Raw genomic sequence first — 22,868 nt, 5'->3', positions numbered from 1 at the left:
ATGGAGACGCTGCAACGGTCGTCACCGTGAAAAAGGGTCATCAGTCACCATTTTCAGGCCCGTGGTAACTTTGAATGGTCACTAAATGTTACCGACGGTTGTAAGTCAAAGACTACCTCTACTCACCTGTAAATATGGACACAGGCTTTGTAAATAAATGCCAGCGTGTTTGCTAACTGAGGAAACAGGGAGGAGATATAGAGCTGGGAGTAAAGGCCTCCCACTGGGCACCCTCAAATCAGGCTTCCCCTGACAGGCAGACTCTTAAGATAGGGGTGTCAAACTCGCCACGTCACGTGACATGTCGCGACATATCGCAACCTTTCCCCCATTGCCAGAGCTGGGGCGGGCGCGGTTTCGGCATGACGCATCCGGCCCGCGGGCCGGCAGTCGGACACGCCTGCTCTAAGAGGTTGATGGCGTTTCCATCAGGTTGAGGTGGAAGGAGGCTGGGTGAAAAAAAAAATTCTTGGAGGAAAGGCCGAAAAAACCACGGGGAGAGGTAAAGGCGGCTTCTGCAGAACTGACGTACCATGATTGATTCTTCCTTCTTGGTGGCGCTCAAGATTTTAGAGACGTGGCTGGCCTGCGACTCGGTCATCCTTGTGAGTTGTGCCCCTGTCAACAGGAATCCCACGCTCATCAATTGTTCCAGCAACGCCAAGTAGGAGGGTAGCTGTCCAGCCACCTGACGGGTGGCTTCGAGAAGGATCAGGCAGGTGGCCTGGTACAGACCCGCCAAGCGAGGTTTTTCTAAGAGAAGGAGGAAGAAAAAGTGGAATTAATAACTCTAGGGCATCTTCCTCTCTCTCTTTATACATATACATACACACACACAAACTGTTGTGATTCAGGGTCAGCCTGTGGGTTCGGCAGTTGGGTCGGACGACTCAGAGGAGGAGGGGGGTGTTGAAGAGCTTGCTGAGGGGGTTGGAGAGCTTGCGGATGAGAGCCCTCAGCCAGGCCCCTCCCACCTGGTCACGACGGAGACCCAGCTGTGTGAGCCTGACAGCGTGGATGAAGATGACCCACAGCTGGCCCTGTTCAAGGACGCCTGACGCAGGAGGCAGTCAATCAGGAGTAAACAGAGGAAGGCAATGGGGCACCTCGGAAGGAGGCAGAGAGAAGCCACGCCCTGAACTGTATAAAAGGGGAATGCGTGGGAGGGCTGGTTTGATGAAGGCAACCGCTTGAATAGCTCCTGTTTCGTGGTTCGTGTTTTTGTTTGGCTCTGTTTGCTCTGTTTTATGTCAATAAATTTGGCAGGCTTAGTTCCAGCCTCTTCCCTTTTTCTAAAGGGGTTGTCCCTGCCTTTTCTGCAGGGCCGGTAGTAGGCTGGTACAGAACACACACACACACACACACACACACACACACACACACACAATAGTCACAAGTTCTTAATTAATAGTCACAAGTTCTTAATAGTCACAAGTTCTTAATTAAGCAACATATTGTCTGGTTTCCAATATTTAACCTACTAATACATATTAAATTCCTTTCTCTCTACCTCGTTTCTCTAGCCCAGGTGTAGGCAACCTTGGCTCTTTTATGACTCATGGACTTCAACTCCCAGAATTCCTGAGCCAGCCATGCTGAGGGGAAAGGGAGAGGTTTCCAAAATGAGCCATGCTGGCTGAGGAATTCTGGGAGTTGAAGTCCACGAGTCATAAAGGAGCCATATTCCCCCCCGTGCTGGCTGAGGATTTCTGGGAGTTGAAGTCCACGAGTCATGAAGGGGCCATAGTTCCCCTGTGCTGGCTCAGGAATTCTGGGAGTTGAGGTCCACGAGTCATAAAGGGGCCATAGTTCTGCCATGCTGGCTCAGGAATTCTGGGAGTTGAAGTCCACAAGTCATAAAAGAGCCAAGGTTGCCTACCCTGCTCTAGTCCAATGAATTCCAACAAAGATAGCATTTTCCCCAATACAGGTAATCCTCAACTTACAACAGTTCATTTAGTGACTGTTCAAATTTACGACGGCATTAAAACAAGGGACTGGCAAACATTTTTTCACACTCTTAACAACGGTTGCAGCATCACCATGGTCACATGATCAATATTCGGACGCATGGAAACTGGCATGTTCTTATGACGGTCGCAATGTGCCCGGGGTCACGTGATCCCCTTTTGTGACCTCCTGACAAGCAGAAGCCGGGTTCACTTCACAACCTGGTTACTAAACAGCTGCAGCGATTCAATTAACGACTGTGACAACAAAGGTCGTAAACTGGGTCAACCGCCGCATAACAAATGTCTCACTTCGCGACGTCAATTTCGGGCTCAACTGTGGTCGTAAGTCGAGGACTACCTGGACTGCAAAGAAAGATGAGTCAAAACGCTCATCTGCTTTGGCTGATATATTCTCAGCATGGACGACAACCCCCCCCATTTTAACTGGAATTAAAATCCTGTCCTTTTCACGCCAATTGACTAGCGACCATTCTTCCAAAGAAAGACAAGAACATCTTATTTATTTATTCAAGTTTCCACACCGCCCATCTCACCTAAGTGACTGGCTGGTTTACAACAAATGAAAGACATCAGTCCATTTTCTCTGAGTGTTTCCCCCCGTCTCTAACATGCACGTTCAATTTAATGCTCCATTTGGAGCATGTCCTGCTGTCGTTTGGGGTACATGTCTGCTTTGCACGCAAAGGGGTGTGTGAACGAGGCGATCTCGAAGCAGGGCTCCCGGAGTGTAGCACGGCACCACCTCACGGCGAAAGGTAACTCAGATACACCTCCCATACACCCCGTTAACCCTCTAGCAAACTGCTCGGAAGACTCTCCGTGTGTCTTACGTTTTGTGACCTAAATAATCCTGCTTTGGCCGGTCAGGTGTTCCTCTTTAAAACTGCATTTTATTATATAGTCCCAGGAAGGGAGGGAGGGAGAGAGAGAGAGAGAGAGAGAGAGAGAGCGCAAAGGAGAGGACAGAAAAATGTTTTTCACTAAAGGCCAGATTGCTCTTGCCAGGCAGAACAGAGAAGCGTAGGAAGGGACCTTGGAGGTCTTCTAGTCCAACCCCCTGCTCAAGCAAGAGATCTACTATCATGGCTACTACCAGTCTCTTTTTGAGAAACCTCCAGGGATGGGGGAGCCACAGTTTCTGAAGGCGAACCGTTCCACTGATTAATTGTTCTCACTGTCAGGGAATTTCTCCTTCTTTCCAGGCTGTTCTTCTCCTTGATTACTTTCCATGCTTTACTTCTTACCCCACCCTCAGGGGCTTTGGAGAATGGGTGGATGCCCCCCCCCCCCCCCGCCTTCTCTGTGACAGCCCTTCAAGTACTGGAAGATTGCTATCACGTCACCCTTAATCTTTCTCTTTGTTACACCAGACATACTTTGCTCCCTCAATCGTTCATTGTATGGCTCAGCCTCATGCCCCACCCCCCCCTTATCATCTTTGTTTCTGCAGCCCTCGCTCTTTAGATTCTGCCCTTTTGGACCCGTGGAACGGTAGGAGCTGAATTTTTCAGACCAAAACCAAACTCGACACAGGTTTCCGCGATGCAAAGAATTGCACTGTGAGAGGTGACACGTGTGATGAATTTGGAAGTCTGGAAAATGTGATGGTACCATGTGCTGGTCGGTAAGTGGAGCACCAATGTAGGCTGCAGTGCTTTCCTCTGCCTTCCTTGCTACCCAGTTAATCAATATCTAATTTAAGACCCATAATGATAAGCTGGTTAACCACCTTTTTACCTAGAGTTTGTGTCTGCTTTGGGCCCAGTAAGCTGAACTGTTGTTTGTCTTCTCTCTTAACAAGCCTGCGTTTCTTGTGGATCCCAAGAAAAGGGGCTGCAGTGTCAGCTGAAATAGGGCCAACCTGTAGAAGGAAATGAAAAGGAGAAATGCTTATATTGTGGGGCACAGAAAGAGAGAAAATTATCAGGACTTAAATCAGCGATCAGGATGATGCAAAGAACTCACCGTAATGAAAGAGAAAGGTTGGTGCCAGAACACCTTATTGGTGATAGCGTGTCCTTCTGACCAACCTGTATTTAAAGTAAAGGTAAAGGTTCCCCCGCACCTGCGTGCTAGTCGTTTCCAACTCTAGGGGCCAGTGCTCATCTCCGTTTCAAAGCCGAAGAGCCAGCGCTTGTCCGAGGACGTCTCCCTGGTCATGTGGCCGGCATGACTAGACGCCAAAGGCGCACGGAGCGCTGTTACCTTCCCACTGTAGTGGTCCCCCTATTTTTCTGCTTGCATTTTTTACGTGCTTTCGAACTGCTAGGTTGGCAGAAGCTGGGACGAGTAACAGGCGCTCACTCTGTTATGCGGCACTCGGGATTCGACCCGCCAAACTGCTGATCTTCTGATTGACAAGCTCAGCATCCTAACCCACTGAGCCACCGCGTCCCTTGAGCCACTGCGTCCCTAACCTGTATTTATGCGAGTGTAAATATAGTGATTCTAAAAAGCCCCATCATTATGAGACGTTTCAATTAGCCGTACAGGCCCTGAGAGGTAAACTTGCATCACTTCTGATTTCATGAATGAAAGCCCCGCTGAGTCTGCAGCTTCCGAACAGCCCTGCAAGATCAGTCGAACAGATGACGTGACAGTAATGCCTAACAATATATAAAGTTTAGCTAGCCTTTGAGTAGCCTGCTCTAAAGAAGCTTCCAAGGCTGGGAACGGCAACCCCAAAACATTTGGGGGAAGCACAAAGTCAGGTCAGGTTGCTGTAGGGCAGAGGTGGGCAACTGTGGCCCCTTTATGACCTGTGGACTTCAACTCCCAGAATTCTATGCTGGCTCAGGAATTCTGGGAGTTGAAGTCCCACAGGTCGTAAAGTCGCCATAGAGTAGGAGACTTCAAACTTGGCCCTTTGATGACTTGTGGACTTCCACTCCCAGAATTCCTCAGCCAGGCATGCTGGGCCAAGTTTGAAGACCCCTGCCATAGAGCAAAGTGGGGACAATATTTTTCTGGTCTGAATAGAAAAAAAGGCATTGCTTGGAGTTCTCCATGGTCCTGTTTGTCTTCACCAGAAAGTTCTGCCTTGGCTTCACTAATCAAGTCTAATTCTCTGTGAAGCTCTGTAGTGTAGCTTCCATTCACACATAATATAGAAAGCCTGCATTTTTAAAAAACAACAACAACCCTATACTTCATTGCTTAAGCTATAATTAACCTCACACCTTACACCAAAAACAAACAAGCTACATAACGGCTAGAGTCAAGCTTTGCTTTAAAACCTAATAAAGTCCCTTAGTTTTTGGTTTAATGTCTTGCTTGAAATCCAGCCAGATATTGCAGCTTGTTCAAGAAACTCAAATGAAACGAATTATTCGCATATTAGTGCAATGTGTGTGAAAGAGACATATGGAGTAGCTCTGTGTGAATTGGGCCACAGAAGGGGAATAACAGCTTTCACATGTGAATTGGAACTGGCTGTGCAGAGGGCCTTTGCTTCTTCTTTTAGCTATGGAAACAGTCCTTGACATATGACCGTAACCGAGTCTGCCCGTTACGTTTGGATGTCATGACGATTGTAAACCTGGTGAGTCACAATTTGACGACGTTAAGCTAATGCAGCGGTCATATGGCAAACGTGGAAATGAGCCCGGCAGTCATGAAGAGAACCGATGGTCTGCCAAAAATCAAAAGTGCTGTTTTTTTGGCAGAACCATCATAAAACACAGACGTGACCGAGAGACACTGCAAACAGCCATATCTGGGGTTGTGTTGCCAAGCGCCCAAAGTTTTGTCCTATGACTGTAAAGGTCTGGCAGTTGGAACCTCGGATCCAGATCATACTTCCCCCTTTTTCAGGTTGATCGTGATTTCAAACAGTCGCTATACAAGTGGTCATAAGTGGAGGGTTATCTGGACACCCCAGCAGTACGCATTCAGTTGAAACAGCTCCTTGTACATTGGTGATGTGTATATATGCAGCTCTTCTTCCTCGCCAGCCCGTGGATCCAGCAGCTGAGTCTGAGGAATCAGATGAGGAGGAGGAGGAGGGGCCTGGCGTGACATTAGAGTCAGAGGAAGGCTCTGAGGAGCTCCAAGACTTACAGTCTGACGAGGAGCCCAGCCCCTCTACTCGCACTCAGGCTGAGACACAGCTGTGCTGGGAAGCTGAGTCAGACTCTGAGGACTCACAGCTGGAAGACATCATAGATGCTCGTGAACACCGACAGGCAACGAGAGCAGGACAGAGGAATGCAATGGGGCGGCTTCAAAGGCAGAGGAGAAGGCATTAAGAAAGCCACGCCTGGGCTGGATTATAAAAGGGAAGGTGTGGGAGGTGCTGGTTGCCCAAGGCAACTGTTCGTGTTGAGGATCGAGTTTCTGTGAACTGTGTTTGTTTGCCTTGGACATTGACTCAGGTGTGTGAATAATAAAAGGGGTTGTTTTTTCTTGCGGTTTCCTGCCTGGTTGTTGGAAGAGGGGTTTCTCCTTCTGAGCATAACAAGGACTCACGTGGGCTGGGACAGAACAAAAGGTGGGGTGATCTGGATCCCCCCCCGGCTATAGACTAGCCCCACCTGTAGATACCTGGATAATTATATGGCTGCTTAACGTGATCACTGAGTATAGGCAGTCCTCGACTTCCAATCATTTGTTTAGTAACCGTCTGAAGTTGCAATGTCATGGAAAAAAGGGACTCATCACCAGGCTGCCACACTTAACCACCGCTGCAGTACCCCCACGGTCACGAGATCAAAATTTGGACGCTTGGCAATTGGCTCCTATTTATGACAGTCGCAGTGTCCCAGGGTCATGTGAGCCCCCCTTTTGCAGCCTTCCGACAAGCCAAATCAACTGGGACGCCGGATTCCCTTCACCGCTGCAGGGATTCCCTTAGTAACCGCGGCGAGAAAGGTTGTAAAATGGGGCAAAACTCACTTGACAAACGTCTTAGTTAGCAACGGAATTTGTACCTCGAGGACTACCTGTATGCCTGCACCGTGTTCGGTATGGTTTGTCTCTGTTAGTAATGGCAGACTGAGCAGACCGGGGAAATAACAGAGGAAACGATGAAGTCAAATGGATGGGTAGAAATATATATTCCCCTCTGGATTTGGGGAGGGTGCCCTTGTTCCTACAACAGTGTTAATTCTATCTGTACACGGCTACGTTTCTCCCTTTCCCATCTCTCTTGTCGTGGACCTGTAGCAATTGTCGTTAAAAGGGGCCACGTGGAAACCCCGGGCAGTTCTGGAGTGGGTTAAACTGCTTTAGGAGTTGGGAAGAACTGACTTGGTGCCTACCTCTTTCTCCTCTAAGTCTGAATATGTGGCACTGCATAATCCTTCTGGAAAAAACAGCCGAATGTCACGAACAGCGGCACAATAAGATGCGGAGCCTTAAAAAAAAAGAAAGGGAAAAAAATCGAGAGAGAGAGAGATAATGCAGAAAGATGATTCTATCAGACTATGAATTAAACATTGTCTCTGTTCCTGCTCTTTTCACCGGAGTGATTGATGGCCTACAGATGCCTGAAGAAATTGCTTTAAAGGGCACCTGTTCTACAGTGGAACAGCAAACATTTAAGCCCATTATGCAGAGCAATGGTTTCATTATCTCCGTGCTATGTTGACTTGGCTCTGTTATGATTTGGCCCGCGCATTTGACAAAACACAATGCCGGCACTGACTTCTTCTTCTTCGCAGCTGAGTAACAAGCGAAAGACGGTCTGGCTCCTTCTCTGCTGCTGAGTTACAGCAAGTTAGAAAATCAGAAGGGTCCCAGAGTCAAAGGGGCTGGGGGTTGCATGTGCACAAACCTCAGTCTGGAGGTATAGATGGACGGTGGGAACAATTAACCGGTGGAACGGCTTGCCATCAGAAATTGTGGGTGCTTCATCACTGGAGGTTTTTAGGAAGAGACTGGACAACCATCTGTCTCAAATTGTATAGGGTCTCCTGCTTGAGAGGAGATCTAGTCTAGAAGACCTCCAAGGACCTTCCAGCTCTATTCTGATTGGTTGCTTGGTACTGAATGTGATGGAAGTTATCAGGTAGTGCACAGGTCTTCAAACTTGGCTCTTTGATGACTTGTGGACTTCAACTCCCAGAATTCCTCAGCCAGCTGAGGAATTCTGGGAGTTGAAGCCCACAAGTCATCAAAGGGCCAAATTTGAAGACCCCTCATTATTGTTGTTAGTTGCGAAGTCGTGTCCGACCCATCGCGACCCTATGGACAACCTTCCTCCAGGCCTTCCTGTCCTCTACCATCTTCTGGAGTCTCTTTAAGCTCAGGCCTACTGCTTCAGTGACTCCATCCAGCCACCTCATTCTCTGTCGTCCCGTTCTTCTCTTGCCCTCAACCTTTCCCAGTGTTAGGCTCTTCTCCAGTGAGTCCTTCCTTCTCATTAGGTGGCCAAAGTATTTGAGTGTCAACTTCAGGATCTGGCCTTCTAAAGAGCAGTCAGGGTTGATCTCCTCTAGCACCGTCCGGTTTGATCGCCTTGCAGTCCAAGGGACTCGCAGGAGTCTTCTCCAGCACCAGAGTTCAAAGGCCTCAATTCTTTGGCGCTCATTCTTTCTTATGGTCCAACTTTCACAGCCATACATTGCAACTGGGAAAACCTAAGGCAGTGGAATCATGTTGGTGCTTGCAGCCAATCCAGTGATCTTCCATCAGTCCTTTCCTTGGAGTGGGATAGCCTGGGTTTTGGCTGCTGAACTTTACAGCTCCAACCTCTGCTTACTCCTCTTGGAAGCTCCAACCTCTGCTTACTCCTCTTGGAATACTGTTATCAAGTCTCTCTAGTCCTTCTTTGCACTAAACTAGACACGGCCAATTACAGCAACATATGAAGAATGGTTGGAGGAATTGGGTATGTGCTCATTTAATGAAAAGAAAGGACTAGGGGTGACAAGATAGCAATGTTCCAATATTTGAGGGGCTGCCACAAAGAAGAGGGAGGTCAACCTACTTGCCAAAGCACCAGGAGGCAAGGCAAGAAACAATGGAGGGAAACTAAGCAAGGAGAGAAGCAGCCTAGAAAGGAGACATTTGGCTTCTCTGGGGAATTCTGGGAGGTGAAGTCCACAAGACTTAAAGTTGCCAGGTTTGAAGACCCCTGACTTACAAGTATGCCCAGAGAGGCTTTGGGTCCTTCAGGACCCTGCAGGCCTGCTGAAAACCTGCAATTTTACAGCCAGAGTATGCCGACTATTTGGGCTGTAATTCAGAGACAGACGAACAGGCAGAGAAAGCCCCGAGGGCAGAGCGCAGGCAAGGTTCTCTTCGATTCCATTTCAATTAAATCAAATTAAGTACAGCTAACTCGATGATCTCCTAGTAATTATCTCTTTCCTCTTCAGCAGCAACCTTTGGAAAGGCTCAAAACTTTCGGGGTTCATCCGAGATGCTGTGCTCCAGAGTCCATTAGTGCAATCTGAAACCGTGGCCTGCCTCTCTCTTAAATGTCAGGACAGCGGCTTCCTTTCTACGTTATCTGGGGCATAATTTGACAATTCGCAGGGATAGTTGAATGGGACTCAGGACACGGTAATGTGTCTGCTGGAACCCTCTTCCACATCGATGTTGTTCTGTACTGGGTGTCTTGCAAGCAGGAGGCGAGGCGAGAGAGTTCAGGCAGGAACATTGAATAACAGGAACTGAACTAGTAACCAAGGCTTCTACGCAGCTACTTATACTGCTGGCCAGTAGGTGGTAGCCAATAGACTTGAAGGAACCTATTCCCACCCTAGAGCCAACCAATGGTCATCCTGGAGACTGCCTGTCTGGGCAGCCTGCGACCGTTACACAGACTCCCTGATTAAGCAATCTCAAGCAGCATTCAAAGACACGTGGAGACAGTTCAAGTAAAACAGGCCCAATACATTACAGATGTCTTCCTCTTTTTTGGCAAGCCCAAGGTTTACCTTTTTTTGAAAGGAACATGAAACTGGGTGCGTCTTCTCGACGTCAAGAAGCCACTGTGGTCAGCGTGTCCTTTGATTGAAAGGTATTCAGAAAAATCTCGTGTTTTAAACGTCGGGAGGGGCAAACCCGTAGCTTTCCAGACGTTGGTGGATTCCAACTCCCAACTTTCCCAACACCGGGGCCAATCCTTGTAGATTATTGGGTACTGTAGTGGAAAGTTACTCCAAGCGGTATCTATACCTTATCCTTCTTGCCTCAATAGGGGACTGAAAGTTGATGTTTTAAAGCAGGGGTGTCAAACTCAATTTCATTGAGGGCCACATCAGCATTGCGGTTGCCCTCAGGGGGCCGGGTGGGTATGGCCAGGGTGGGCGTGGCCTACTGGGTGGGCGTGGCTAGAGTGTGTGCGGCCTACTGGGTGGGCGTGGCTAGAGTGTGTGTGGCCTACTGTGTGGGCGTGGCCAGCTCTACATCGTTCGCATCAAGGGTGCCTATGGGGGCCTGGGCAGGAGTGGGACAGATCTGGGGGTCTCTGGCAGAAGGAGGGTCTCTGGGCCAGGGCCAAGGCAGAGGGGGCCGTTCCCTCATTGTTTCCAGGATGGCTTCGCGGGCCACATGAAACCACTTTGCGGGCCGGATCCGGCCCCCGGGCCTTGTGTTTGACATGTCTGTTTTAAAGGTTGGGAGATGCAAAAGAAAGGGCCCCCCCAAAGTATTTGAGATGGTCATGAGATTGTAGTACACGTAGTCCTCTGCTTACAGCACTTCGTTTAGTGACCGTTCAAAGTTACAATGGCGCTGGAAACAGGAATTTATGACTGTTTTTCACACTTATGACCACTGTATATGGTCACGTGGTCAGGGGATCAAAATTCAGGCGCTTGGCACCTGGCATGTATTTAACAGCAGCAACAACAACAATAATAGTAGAGTTGGAAGGGACCTTGGAGGTCTTCTAGCCCAACCCCCTGCTCAGGCAGGAAACCCTATCATTTCAGATCAAATGCCTGTCCAATCTCTTCTTAAAAACCTCCAGTGACGGAGCATTCACAACTTCTAGAGGCAGGTTGTTTATGATGGCTGCACTGTGATCACCAGCCATCTGATGACAAGCCAAGTCAAGGGGAGAAGCCACATTCGTTTAATGACTGCATGATTCATTTAACAGCCGTGGTTAAAAAAAAAGGTTATAAAATGGGGTGAAACTCGCTCCACTGCTTTGCTCAGTAACAGAAATTTTGGACTTGACTGCGGTTGTACTGTAGGTCAAGGAACTACGTGCAGCGCCTGGAGAGAGAAACGATTCAAAGCTTAAACTTTCATCAATTAATTAATCAATCCATTCATTTCTCAGGGGATTGCCCACAAAAATCTATCTCCAAAGCTAGGACCTCTTCACCTTGGCTTAGAAATCTAGTGTTGTTCTCGTTCTGAAAAAGGAAGGGAGAAAAAATGGCTCTGAACGCTTTGAGACTCACCATAAAACCCATTTTGGATGGAGCTGTGTCCATGCAGAGCTCTCCAGAAGAACTGGTTAATAGCCTGAGCTTCTTTTGGGTCTTCAGGCCCTAGTAGGTCCAGAAGCTTTTTCACTGCGTTTTCTCTCTGAAGACACAACACCAGAGAGGATCCTGAAGTGAGGTAGCGGGAGTGAGCTTCCAAGTCAGCAGAGCTCTGGGAGGAGAAGAAAAAAAAAAGGGGGGGAGTTGTTTTATTTATTTTTATCCCTGTTTTACTATTTTTACAAACAACCCAAGATGGCGAACATATCCATATCCATTTTAAATTTTCATTGGGCCTCGCTGTTTTCTCTATTTCATATTCACGGCTTCGAGAGAAATCTGGGCTATCAATCTGTTCTTGGAAGAAACTTACAAGTTCATTCACGTGACTGCCAGCATCTGTTTGGCATCATTTGTATTGCTGTTGTTGTTATCACACAGCTCAAAACATTTATGTTTACACTGGGGAAGATTTTGTAACTTTGGGCACGGGAGAATATCCACCCTGTTCAAGCACGGCTCCATTTATCCTCTCCTAGACTAATTTCTTCTTCTTTGTATATTTTTCATCTCCACCTTCAGGTGCCTGGAAGTCCTCTGCTGCTAGATTAAGGAAGTCACACTGCTGCATTATTTCATTAATGTACAGTTGTCCTCGACTTACAGCCACAGTGGAGCCCACAATTTCTGCTGCTAAGCGAAATGTTTGTTAAGCGAGATTTGCTCCATTGTTATGACCTTTCTTGCTGCAGTCGTTAAGTGAATCAGTGCAGTTGTTAAGTCAGTAACGCGGTTGTTAAGCGAATCTTAATCTTCCCCCATTGACTTTTTGCTTGTCAGAAGGTCGCAAAAGGGGATCACGTGATCCCAGTGTGACATCATTAATCTAGCAGTGGAAGACTTCCAGGCACCTGAGGGGGGAGATTAAAAATATATCAAGAAGAAAATTAGTCTGAGAGAGGATAAATGGAGCTGTGCTTGAACAGAGTGGATATCCTTGCAAAATGGAGCAAAAATTCACTTCACAAATGTCTCACTTAGCCACAGAAACTTTGGGCTCCATTGTGGCCTTAACTTGAGGACTATCTGCATATAAAACTGCCAATTTACAAAGGACAGTGGCCTAGAATCCAGAGACTAAGAAACTAAACCAGCCATCAGCAACAAATACTTTAAATCTCCCAGGACTGGCATAATTGCAAAGGTTCCTCTTAGGCCCTTCTCCATTTTAAGCCGGGTTATTAGGTAACAAGCATCACATTTTAAAGAGCCAGCATGGCAAGCTGCCTGGGATTTTCCCAGTTCTGATTAAAATATGCATGAATTTTCTTTTCCCAGAACTTAAAATCGTCATTCGGGGAATTGTAAAATACGAAAAAGTCCCTCAGGCTAATAAGATCCGAAAGCAACCATTAGATCAGCTGGTTCCAGACTTAGCGCTGCACTTTGTAAAGTTGTGTGGTTGGTGGGGTGGTTCAGATTCAGAAGCACTGCAGGCCTATCTAGGCTAATTTCAAAAACTGAGCATAGCCCCTGATTTGCCATCTGGAAGGAGAAGCACTTTCATAAGACTAGAAGACCGCAAGCAGAGAGCAAAGTGTTATATAGGTAGTCCTCGGCTTATGACCGCAACGGAGCTCAACATTTCTGTGGCTGAGCGAAACGTTGTGGTTAAGTGAATTTGGACTCATTTTACGAACTTCATTGCCACGTTGGTTAAGCGAATCGCTGAGTCCTTAAATCAGTAACACGGTTGTGAAGTGGATCTGGCTTCCCCTGTTGACTTTTTGCTCCTTGGAAGGTCGCAAAAGGGGGATCACGTGACACACACACACACCCAGGACACCGCGACCGCCATAAATAGGCGTCGGTTGACAAGCGTTCACATTTTGATCATGTGACAATCGGAAGTGTGAAAAACGGCCCTAAGTCGCTTTTTGCCATGCTGTTGTAACTTTGCACAGTCGCTAAACGAACGGTTGTAAGCTGAAGCCTCCTTGTACAGCAAGAGTCAAAAGGGAAGGAGCTTCTTGGGTGGTCTGTGCGGTCTTTGAGATGTGAGTAGAGGGGAAGAACTGCCTATGTCAAGTTTTCCCCAACTTTTCCAGGTTGGCCGCCTGGAAAGAAAGAGAGCAGCAGGGAAATGTGCGCGTGTTTGGCCCTGTGTGTGCATGCACAAATGGGTGCAAGAATGATGGTGGTGCTAGCTTGTGTGTGCATGTGCAAGTGTGCCGTGCGCACCTGTGGCACGTGCACTGGTGCAAATGTAAATCAGTGGAACAGTAATGCCTAACAATATGTAAAGTTTAGCTAGCCTTTGAGTAGCCTGCTCTAAAGAAGCTTCAAAGGCTGGGAACAGCAACCCCAAAACATTTGGGGGAAGCACAAAGTCAAGTCAGGTTGCTGTAGGACAGAGGTGGGCAACTGTGGCCCCTTTATGACCTGTGAACTTCAACTCCCAGAATTCTACGCTGGGCAAATGGGGCTGCCAGCGCCCACGAGTGGGGCGGGGTCCGCCAGCTATTCCCGGGGCCCGGTGGCCAACAGGCTGCACCCTGGTCCCGGGCCGCGGACCACAAATTGGGAACCCCTGGTCTATGTTGCTGTAGATTTCTGGTGACAACATCAAGCTACAAGAGAAATCTCTAGGCACTGGTTAAGACTGGATTGATGGGTATTAAAAGTGACCATAGATAACAAACAAAACAAGGAGCCAACATGGTTATGGAAATTCTCGGTCATCCAGGTTAGAGTTCTCCCAAAGGAGCTTTTCCAAAAGGCAAGGAGACTTTCTTGGGGTTGTTTTTTTGATTCCTTGAAAACGTTTTTCTTCTTATGCAAGAACTTGAAGAAGCTTCTCAGACGAGAAGTGAAACGTTTTCAAGGGAATAAAACCCCAAGGAAGTCCAGTTGCCTTTTGGAAAAGCACCACTGGGGCAGTGACCTAACATCATGACCCCTTGGATGAATTCACATCAGGAGCAAGAGGGGGGGGGAGAAAGCTATGGAGCTGAGAAATGGCTTCAACACACCTGCTCAGTCTTGGAAGGCATTAATGTTTGGACCACTTCCGATCGGAGGTTTGTATGTTTCATGCCAACTAAACTGAACTTCTCCCGATCCAATTTACGGAGGTACCGAGCTAAGTTCTGGGACCACATGCCAGGTTTGATTAGCAATAAGGTGCAGAGGACCTTGGCTCCTGTACAAAAATCCAGAGAAATTATTCCATTACAGCATCTCTTACAAGGTAACAAGCTGGTCAAATGTATGGTTGACTGTACGGTTTCCGGAAGAACTGAAAAATTCCTGGAGTAAAAGCTTTGTTTTTTTCCTGAAGGTTTTTTTCCCCCTCCCTTGAAGAGGCTTTTCATGTTCTTGTAAACCCCAAAGTGCTAAAATCCCTATCCTTTCTAAGTGCTCAAAGCAGGACGTAAATGTAACACGAGAAAGATTTCTTACAAAAAAAATAAAAACAATGGTGGGATCTGTAGAAGCGACTGCAACACAAACAGGAGTATAATTCCCTCTTGCTGCTTCTGAAATATTTCAGAGATTAGAAACAGCTTTCAGTTGGGAAAGCTGCATCAAAAATGGCTACGTTTGGAGGAAGAGCTCCTGATACTAGCTGTCAGGTGTTGTCTTCCCTAAAAATAAAAATAAAAATGAGCTGGCAAAAAACTGGAGAAATATTCCAATGCATTCTTTCGTTGACATGTGCTAGATTAAGACTTCCTACTGTAAAATCCTTTACATCTTATATAGTCCTTGTGCGACTATATTTGGCAGTTGAAGGAATCAAGGTTGCACGTGACAGGAAAGAGGCTTTAGCCCTCAGCCATTACAAAAGATATGCTAGAAACGTATCTACAGTCTTCCCAGTTGCAATGGATGGCAGTGAAAGCTGGACCGTAAGAAAGGCTGAGCGCCAAAGAATTGAGGCCTTTGAACTGTGGTGCTGGAGAAGACTCCTGCGAGTCCCTTGGACTGCAAGGCAATCAAACCGGTCAGTCCTAGAGGAGATCAACCTTGACTGCTCTTTAGAAGGCCAGATCCTGAAGTTGAAACTCAAGATACTTTGTGTTGTGATTCAGGGTCAGCCTGTGGGTTCGGCAGTTGGGTCGGACGACTCAGAGGAGGAGGAAGGGGGTGTTGAAGACCTTGCTGAGGGGGTTGAAGATCTTGCTGATGAGAGCCCTCAGCCAGGCCCCTCCCACTTGGTCACCATGGAGACCCAGCTGTGTGACCCTGACAGCATGGATGAAGATGACCCACAGCTGGCCCTGTTCAAGGACGCCCGACGCAGGAGGCAGTCAATTAGGAGTAAACAGAGGAAGGCAATGGGGCTTCTCGGAAGGAGGCAGAGAGAAGCCACGCCCTGAACTCTATATAAGGGGATTGTGTGGGGAGGGCTGGTTTGCTGAAGGCAACCGCTCAGATAGTTCATGTTTCTTAAAGCTCCTGTTTCTTGGTTTGTCTTGTTCCGTTTGTTTTTGTAGTAATAAATTTGGCAGGCGTAATTCCAGCCTCTTGCCTTCTTGTAAAAGGGGTTGTCCCTGCCTTTTCTGCAGGGCCAGTAGCAGGCTGGTACAGAACACTTTGGCCACCTAATGAGAAGGAAGGACTCACTGGAGAAGAGCCTAATGCTGGGAAAGGTTGAGGGCAAGAGAAGAAGGGGACGACGGAGAATGAGGTGGCTGGATGGAGTCACTGAAGCAGGAGGCCTGAGCTTAAATGGACTCCAGAAGATGGTAGAGGACAGGAAGGCCTGGAGGAACGTTGTCCATGGGGTCGCGATGGGTCGGACACAACTTTGCAGCTAACAACAACAAAGAAACATATCTATTAGGCTTTTGAAGGCCATTGATGCCTGTGTGGGAGACGACCAGGCTGTTGTGATTCAGGGTCAGCCTGTGGGTTCGGCAGTTGGGTTGGAGGATTCAGAGGAGGAGGAGGGGGGTGCTGCAGAGGACATCCCTGAGGCTTCACAGAGCCCTCAGCCAGGCCCCTCCCATCTGGTTACGACGCAGATCTAGCTGTGTGAGCCTGACAGCGTGGATGAAGATGACCCACAGCTGGCCCTGTTCAAGGACGCCCGACGCAGGAGGCAGTCAATCAGGAGTAAACAGAGGAAGGCAATGGGGCACCTCGGAAGGAGGCAGAGAGAAGCCACGCCTTGAACTGTTTAAAAGGGGAATGTGTGGGAGGGCTGGTTTGCTGAAGGCAACCGTTTGAATAGCTCCTGTTTCATGGTTCGTGTTTCTGTTTTGCTCTGTTTGCTCTGTTTTATGTCAATAAATTTGGCAGGCTTAGTTCCAGCCTCTTGCCGTTTTGTAAAGGGGTTGTCCCTGCCTTTTCTGCAGTAGGCTAGGGACCTCCGATATAAGCCAAATAGGAGGCCCCTGGTTAGTTTTTTGGTTAAATTTTTTAGGAGGTTAGGGAGGGGGGTGGGAATTTCTTTTGGTTGTTCGGATATGGGGGGCAGTCCAGCAACCACTGTTCAGGCCAGGGCCGGGATTGATCGCGGTGGGGAGGAGCGGGGGTCGGTCGCCCCCGGGGCTCCAGGGCAAGTCGTGGGAATGCCTATTCCCACGACGTTAGGGAATGGCAGCAGGTGTCGGAACAGAGGGCCGTATCGATCTCAGGGAAGGCCTCTCCGCTACTTGCAAGCGGTGAGGCGTTCCGACCCTCTTGTTCTACCCCGAGGTCCCGGGAGTGAGGATGTGCAGCCTCCTGAGCTCCGGCTGGTGTACCTGAATGCCAGGTCTGTCGTTAATAAAGCTCCTCTCGTCCGTGACTTGGTCGAGGGTGAGCAGGCAGACCTGGCTTGCATCACGGAGACTTGGTTGGGCCCAGAGGGCGGTATTCCTCTGGCTGATCTCTGCCCACCGGGTTTCCGGGTGCTACACCGGCCTCGGGCTCAGGGTAGGGGTGGGGGAGTGGCTGTTGTTATGAGGGAGACCTTAGCTCCGCGGGAGGCCACCGTTCCGCAGATAGTCGGGTGTGAGTCTCTCTTCTTGAGATGCGGCCCTGGTGCGCAGTTGGGCTTGCTGCTGGTGTACCTTTCGCCTAGTCACGCAGCAGCAGCCCTGCCTGAGCTTCTCGATGTCCTCTCTGGGTTGGTGGTTGAGTTCCCGAAACTTATAGTTTTGGGGGACTTCAATCTACCATCTCTGGGAGGATCATCTGAGTTGGCTCGGGAGTTCATGGCTTCCATGACGGCCATGGACCTGACGCAAGTAATTTCAGGACCGACTCATGAGGGAGGCCACACCCTTGACCTAGTTTTCTTATCTGGTCGGTGGTTAGATGATCTTGGTGGGGGCTCTCCAATTATTATGCCCCTGTCATGGACCGATCATCATCTCCTGCGGCTGGTCTTCCGTTTTGCCTCCCCCCGCCGTGGGTGTGTGGAACCAGTTAGATGGTACCGCCCCAGACGCTTAATGGATTCCGCGAGATTCCAGGCAGCGCTGGGGTCCCCACCTGCCTCCCCCACTCACAGCTCGGCAGATGCCTTAGTGGAAGCTTGGGAAAGGGCGGCCACTGAGGCTCTTGACCGAGTTGTACCCTTGCGGCCCCTGACCCGATGCAGATCCCGTCGAGCTCCATGATTCTCCGCGGAGCTCCGGGAGATGAAGCGCCGGAGACGGGGCCTAGAGAGCGGTTGGAGGTCCAGCCGATCCGAATCCGACCGATTGCGACTAAGAACCCATATTAGGTCTTATCTCGCTGCGATAAGGGTGGCGAGGTCCAATCACTTCGCTACCCTTATCGCGTCCGCAGATAATCGCCCGGCCGCTCTGTTTAGGGTGACTCGCTCCCTCCTTAATCAGGAGGTGAGGGAGGAACCCTTGCAGGGTCGTGCCGAGGAGTTTAACAATTATCTGTCGGACAAAATCACTCGGATTCGGACCGGTTTGGACTCCGACTGGGCAGAGTCTGGTGATCAGGATGCGGGTGGTCTTGTCGATATCATTTGGGAAGAGTTTGATTCTGTGACTCCGGAGGAAGTGGACAGGATTATGGGGAGACTGAGCTCCACCACATGTTTATTGGACCCGTGCCCTTCCTGGCTGGTTTATGCAGCCCGGGAGAGGACACGCACCTGGTTCCAGGCAGTTATATCAGCTTCTTTGAGTGAGGGTAGCTTCCCTGCCGTCTTGAAAGAGGCGGTGGTGAGGCCCCTCCTCAAGAAGCCTGCCTTGGACCCAGATGTATTGAACAACTTTCGTCCGGTCTCCAACCTTCGCTTTCTTGCGAAGGTTGTTGAGAGTGTGGTGGCGCATCAGCTCCCCTTGGTCCTGGATGAAGCGGATTATCTAGACCCGTACCAATCGGGTTTCAGGCCCGGGCACAGCACGGAGACGGCATTGGTCGCGCTGGTGAATGATCTCTGGAGGGCTCGGGACAGGGGTCATTCCACTGTTCTAGTCCTATTAGACCTCTCAGCGGCTTTCGATACCATCGACCATGGTATCTTGCTGCGGCGTCTCAGGGGATTGGGAGTGGGAGGCACGGTATTACAGTGGTTCTCCTCCTATCTCCAGGGACGCTCGCAGTCGGTGTTGACAGGAGGGCAGAGGTCGACCGCGAGGTCTCTCGTTTGTGGAGTTCCTCAGGGGTCGGTCCTCTCGCCTCTCCTGTTCAACATCTATATGAAACCGCTGGGTGAGATCATTCGTGGCTTTGGAGTTGGGTATCATCAGTATGCTGATGATACCCAGCTTTTTCTTTCTACCCCAAACCACCCCAGTGATGCCCTCAACGTGATGTCCCGTTGCCTGGAGGCGGTTCGGGTCTGGATGGGGAGGAACAGACTTCGACTCAACCCCGACAAGACCGAGTGGCTTTGCATACCTTCATCCCGGGTCTATTCGGATATTCCATCTCTTTCGATGGGGGGTGAATTATTACCCCCCGTAGATAGGGCTCGCAACTTGGGAGTCCTCCTAGATTCACGGCTTACCTTGGAAGATCACATGGTGGCCGTGACTAGGGGGGCTTTCGCCCAGGTTCGCCAGTTGCGGCCCTATCTAAGCCGGGATGATTTGTGCACGGTCACTCACGCGCTCGTGACCTCTCGTCTAGACTACTGCAACGCTCTCTACATGGGGCTTCCCTTGAGGACCACCCGGAGGCTCCAACTGGTACAGATTGCAGCCGCGAGAGTTGTGTTGGGAGTCTCCCGATACTCCCATGTGACACCTCTGCTCCGTGAGCTGCATTGGTTGCCAGTTGTCTTCCGGGTGAGATTCAAGGTGCTAGTAATGGTGTTTAAAGCCCTTCATGGCATGGGGCCGGAGTACCTCAGGGAACATCTGCTGCCGGCATCAAGCTCCCTGCGCCCTGTGCGTTCCCACAGAGAGGGCCTCCTCAGGGTGCCACCGGTCAGAGAATGCCGTCTTGTGGCCCCCAGGGGGAGATCCTTCTCTGTGGGCGCCCCGGAGCTATGGAACCAGTTACCGGTTGAGCTCCGGACGGCGCCCGATCTGCGCTCCTTTCGCCGCGATCTGAAAACATACTTGTTTGAGCAAGCCGGCCTGGCATGAGGGGGATTGGTGGGGTTTTTTATCATTTTTATTGGGTTTTTATTATGTATTAACTGTATTTTAATCGGGCATGTATTTAATTATCTTTTAATTTTTGTACATTTCTGTGTATTATTCTTGCCCTGTACACCGCCCTGAGTCCTCAGGGAGAAGGGCGGTATAGAAATATTAATAAATTAAATTAAATTAAATTAAATTAGGCTGGTACAGTAGTAGGCTGGTACAGAACACAGGCTGAGTGTAAGGGAGGGGGTCAAACGCATCATCTGTCTTGAGTCCCTTTGTGCCCACAGATGAGATCTGAGTCTAGCCCACCTTGAATTCCATTGGCTTTTATCCACCGCCAATTTGCTTTGACCGTTAGTAGTTGAGATTCTTGTAGAGAGCTTAAGCTTGCAATAAACCTATATAGTCACTTGAATTGTCTGGACTCCTGATTTCCAGTGCTTGATTTTTTTTCTTTCTGCGTCGCATGAGAAAAGCACATCTTCCTTCCCCTGTCCTCACCACTTTCTACAGAGGGATGACGGAGAGCATCCTGTCATACGGCATCACAGTCTGGTTTGGAAGCATCCCTGCTTCAGACAGGAAGGCGGTGCAAAGAGTGGTGAGGAGGGCCAAAAAGATCATTGGCAGTTCCCTCCCCTCCATCCAGGACATAGCACAGAAGTGTTGTTTGAACAGGGTCCGTAAGATTATCTGGGACACTACACACCCTCTTCATGACCTGTTTTCCTTGTTCCCTTCTGGGAGGAGGGGGTTTTGTGGTATCCGTAGCAGAACATCCAGATTCAGCCATAGTTTCATTCCATACAGCATTAACCTTGTGAACTCTCAAGCTTTCTTCCTTCCGTTATATATTCAAGTGGACAGTGTTTAATATTTTATTGTTATGTATATGTAGGGGTGTGGGTCTATACGATGGGGGATGAGGTGTTACCCCCCGTTGATAGGGCTTGCAACTTGGGCGTCCTCCTGGATTCACGACTCAATTTTGAAGATCACATAGGAGCCGTGACCAGGGGGGCTTTTGCACAGGTTCGCCTGGTGCGCCAGTTGCGTCCCTATCTGGACCGAGATGCCCTACGCACAGTTACTCATGCGCTTGTGACCTCCCGTTTGGACTACTGTAACGCTCTCTACATGGGGCTGCCCTTGAAGACCACTCGGAGGCTTCAACTGGTGCAGAATGCGGCCACGCGAGTTGTAATGGGGGGTCTCCTGATACTCCCATGTAACACCTCTACTCCGCGAGCTGCATTGGCTTCCGGTTGCCCTCCGGGTGAAATTCAAGGTGCTGGTTATCACCTATAAAGCCCTACATGGCCTGGGTCCGGGGTATTTGAGGGAACACCTGCTGCCGGCATCAAACGCCCTTCGCCCAGTGCGCTCCCACAGGGGAGGGTCTGCTCAGGGTCCCGCCAGTAACAGATTGCCGGCGGGTGACACCCAGGGATAGGGCCTTCTCAGTGGGGGCGCCTGCCCTCTGGAACCAGCTGCCGGTGGAGCTGAGGACTGCTCCCGACCTCCGATCATTCCGCCGGGGCCTGAAGACCTGGCTCTTTGAGCTCTCGGGCCCAGGCTGAGGAGACATTCATTTTAATTGGGGTTTTTAATAGTACAGGGTTGATTTAATATTTTTAAATTGGGTTTTAACTTTTGTATGGTTGATTTTTAACTCCCTGTAAACCGCCCTGAGTCCTCAGGGAAAGGGCGGTATATAAATGCAATAAAATAAATAAATAAATAAATAAATAAATAAATAAATAAATAAATAAATAAATATGCTGTATATAGTATGTTTAGGTGTGTGTCCGGTAAGTGCTCACTTTGAGAGCGGGCCACCTGTTGTGCCCACAGTAAAAAATGACAATAAAGGTTATCTTCTCTTCTCTTGTCTTACCTCGCCTTTCCTTACCTTTCCTTATTTTCCTACCTATTCATCCATCCATCCATCTATCCATCCATTCATCCATCCATCCATGTAGGAGATGACCAGGCTAAGCTGGAGGAAGGGGTCAAATGCGTCATCAGTCTTGAGTCCCTTTGCGCCCACAAGAGATCTAAGCCCAGGGGGGGCTGGACTAGAAGACCTCCAAGGTCCCTTTCAGAATGTTACAGAGTCTCCTGCTTGAGCAAGGGGCTGGATGAGAAAACACCCCTTCCAGCCCCGTGAATCTGTGAGTCTAATGAAAAGATCTCAAAAGCAGAAGATTGGGTTGTGGCGGGAGAAGAAATTTTAGACCTTGGAGAAAAGCATTCCCATAAAACGAGAAGGGAGGAGGTAGCCAGTCGTAAAACCTCCCCTTACTCAAAGACGAAGGATGTTCCCCCCCCCACTCCTAATTCTAGAATGTTAATCTGCTTTTTTGGGGAGGGTGGAGAGAAGCAGGCACACCCAGAAGCAGCCATTCACATTTCTAGGAATTCTTTTGGATTCTTGCGGGGGGGGGGGAACCTGTCAGAAATGACAGTCTCCTGCTGGGGCGGCAGGGGTGGGGTGGGGTTGGACTAGATGATCTACAAGGTCCCTTCCAACTCTTGTTATTCTGATTCTGAACCCAGAACCGTACAGAGCTGAGGCTGGATTCTTGCTCTGCAGGAAAACGGCTTTCTTTTTTTTCCTCTTTTTGCTTAATTTCAAGTAAAACAAAACAAAACACCTAAATGATGATCGGGTGAGGCAGGGAGCTTCGAGGGAGATGCTAGGGTGGAGATGCCCTATAATAAGGCAAAAGCATTTATTTTATTTTATTTTTACTTGTGGATAGTTTGGCTGGATTTTGAAGCGTGGAAATATTCTTCCTCCTTGCCCTGCCCCCTTCCCCCCCCCCCCCAAATAACTGATCTGAGACAAGATTTTAACCGGCGGAGAGGAGAGCAAACAGGCAATTATTCACCACGAGCAGCAGGGGTTTTTCTCTCTGTGATCTTTGCAAAAATTATGAGGAAGTCCT

General features: G+C 49.1%; 1 protein-coding gene across 1 annotated transcript in view; it reads right to left on the bottom strand.

The window, feature by feature from the left end:
- DNAAF8 (dynein axonemal assembly factor 8) overlaps positions 1 to 22,868 on the bottom strand; it is a gene marked incomplete at its 5' end in the record, with an annotated part of 107,772 nt that overhangs the window by 13,459 nt on the left and 71,445 nt on the right. The window contains 6 exons of the mRNA XM_083372434.1: positions 533 to 753; positions 3,711 to 3,834; positions 7,232 to 7,326; positions 11,336 to 11,531; positions 14,392 to 14,561; positions 21,741 to 21,756. Of these exons, the coding sequence (XP_083228560.1) occupies positions 533 to 753; positions 3,711 to 3,834; positions 7,232 to 7,326; positions 11,336 to 11,531; positions 14,392 to 14,561; positions 21,741 to 21,756 (822 nt within the window). The remainder of the gene's footprint in view (positions 1 to 532; positions 754 to 3,710; positions 3,835 to 7,231; positions 7,327 to 11,335; positions 11,532 to 14,391; positions 14,562 to 21,740; positions 21,757 to 22,868) is intronic.

This window comes from Vipera ursinii (genome assembly GCF_947247035.1).
Source record: "Vipera ursinii genome assembly, chromosome: 13".
NCBI classification, from domain to species: Eukaryota; Metazoa; Chordata; class Lepidosauria; order Squamata; family Viperidae; genus Vipera; species Vipera ursinii.
This window is presented reverse-complemented; position numbering and strand designations above follow the sequence as displayed.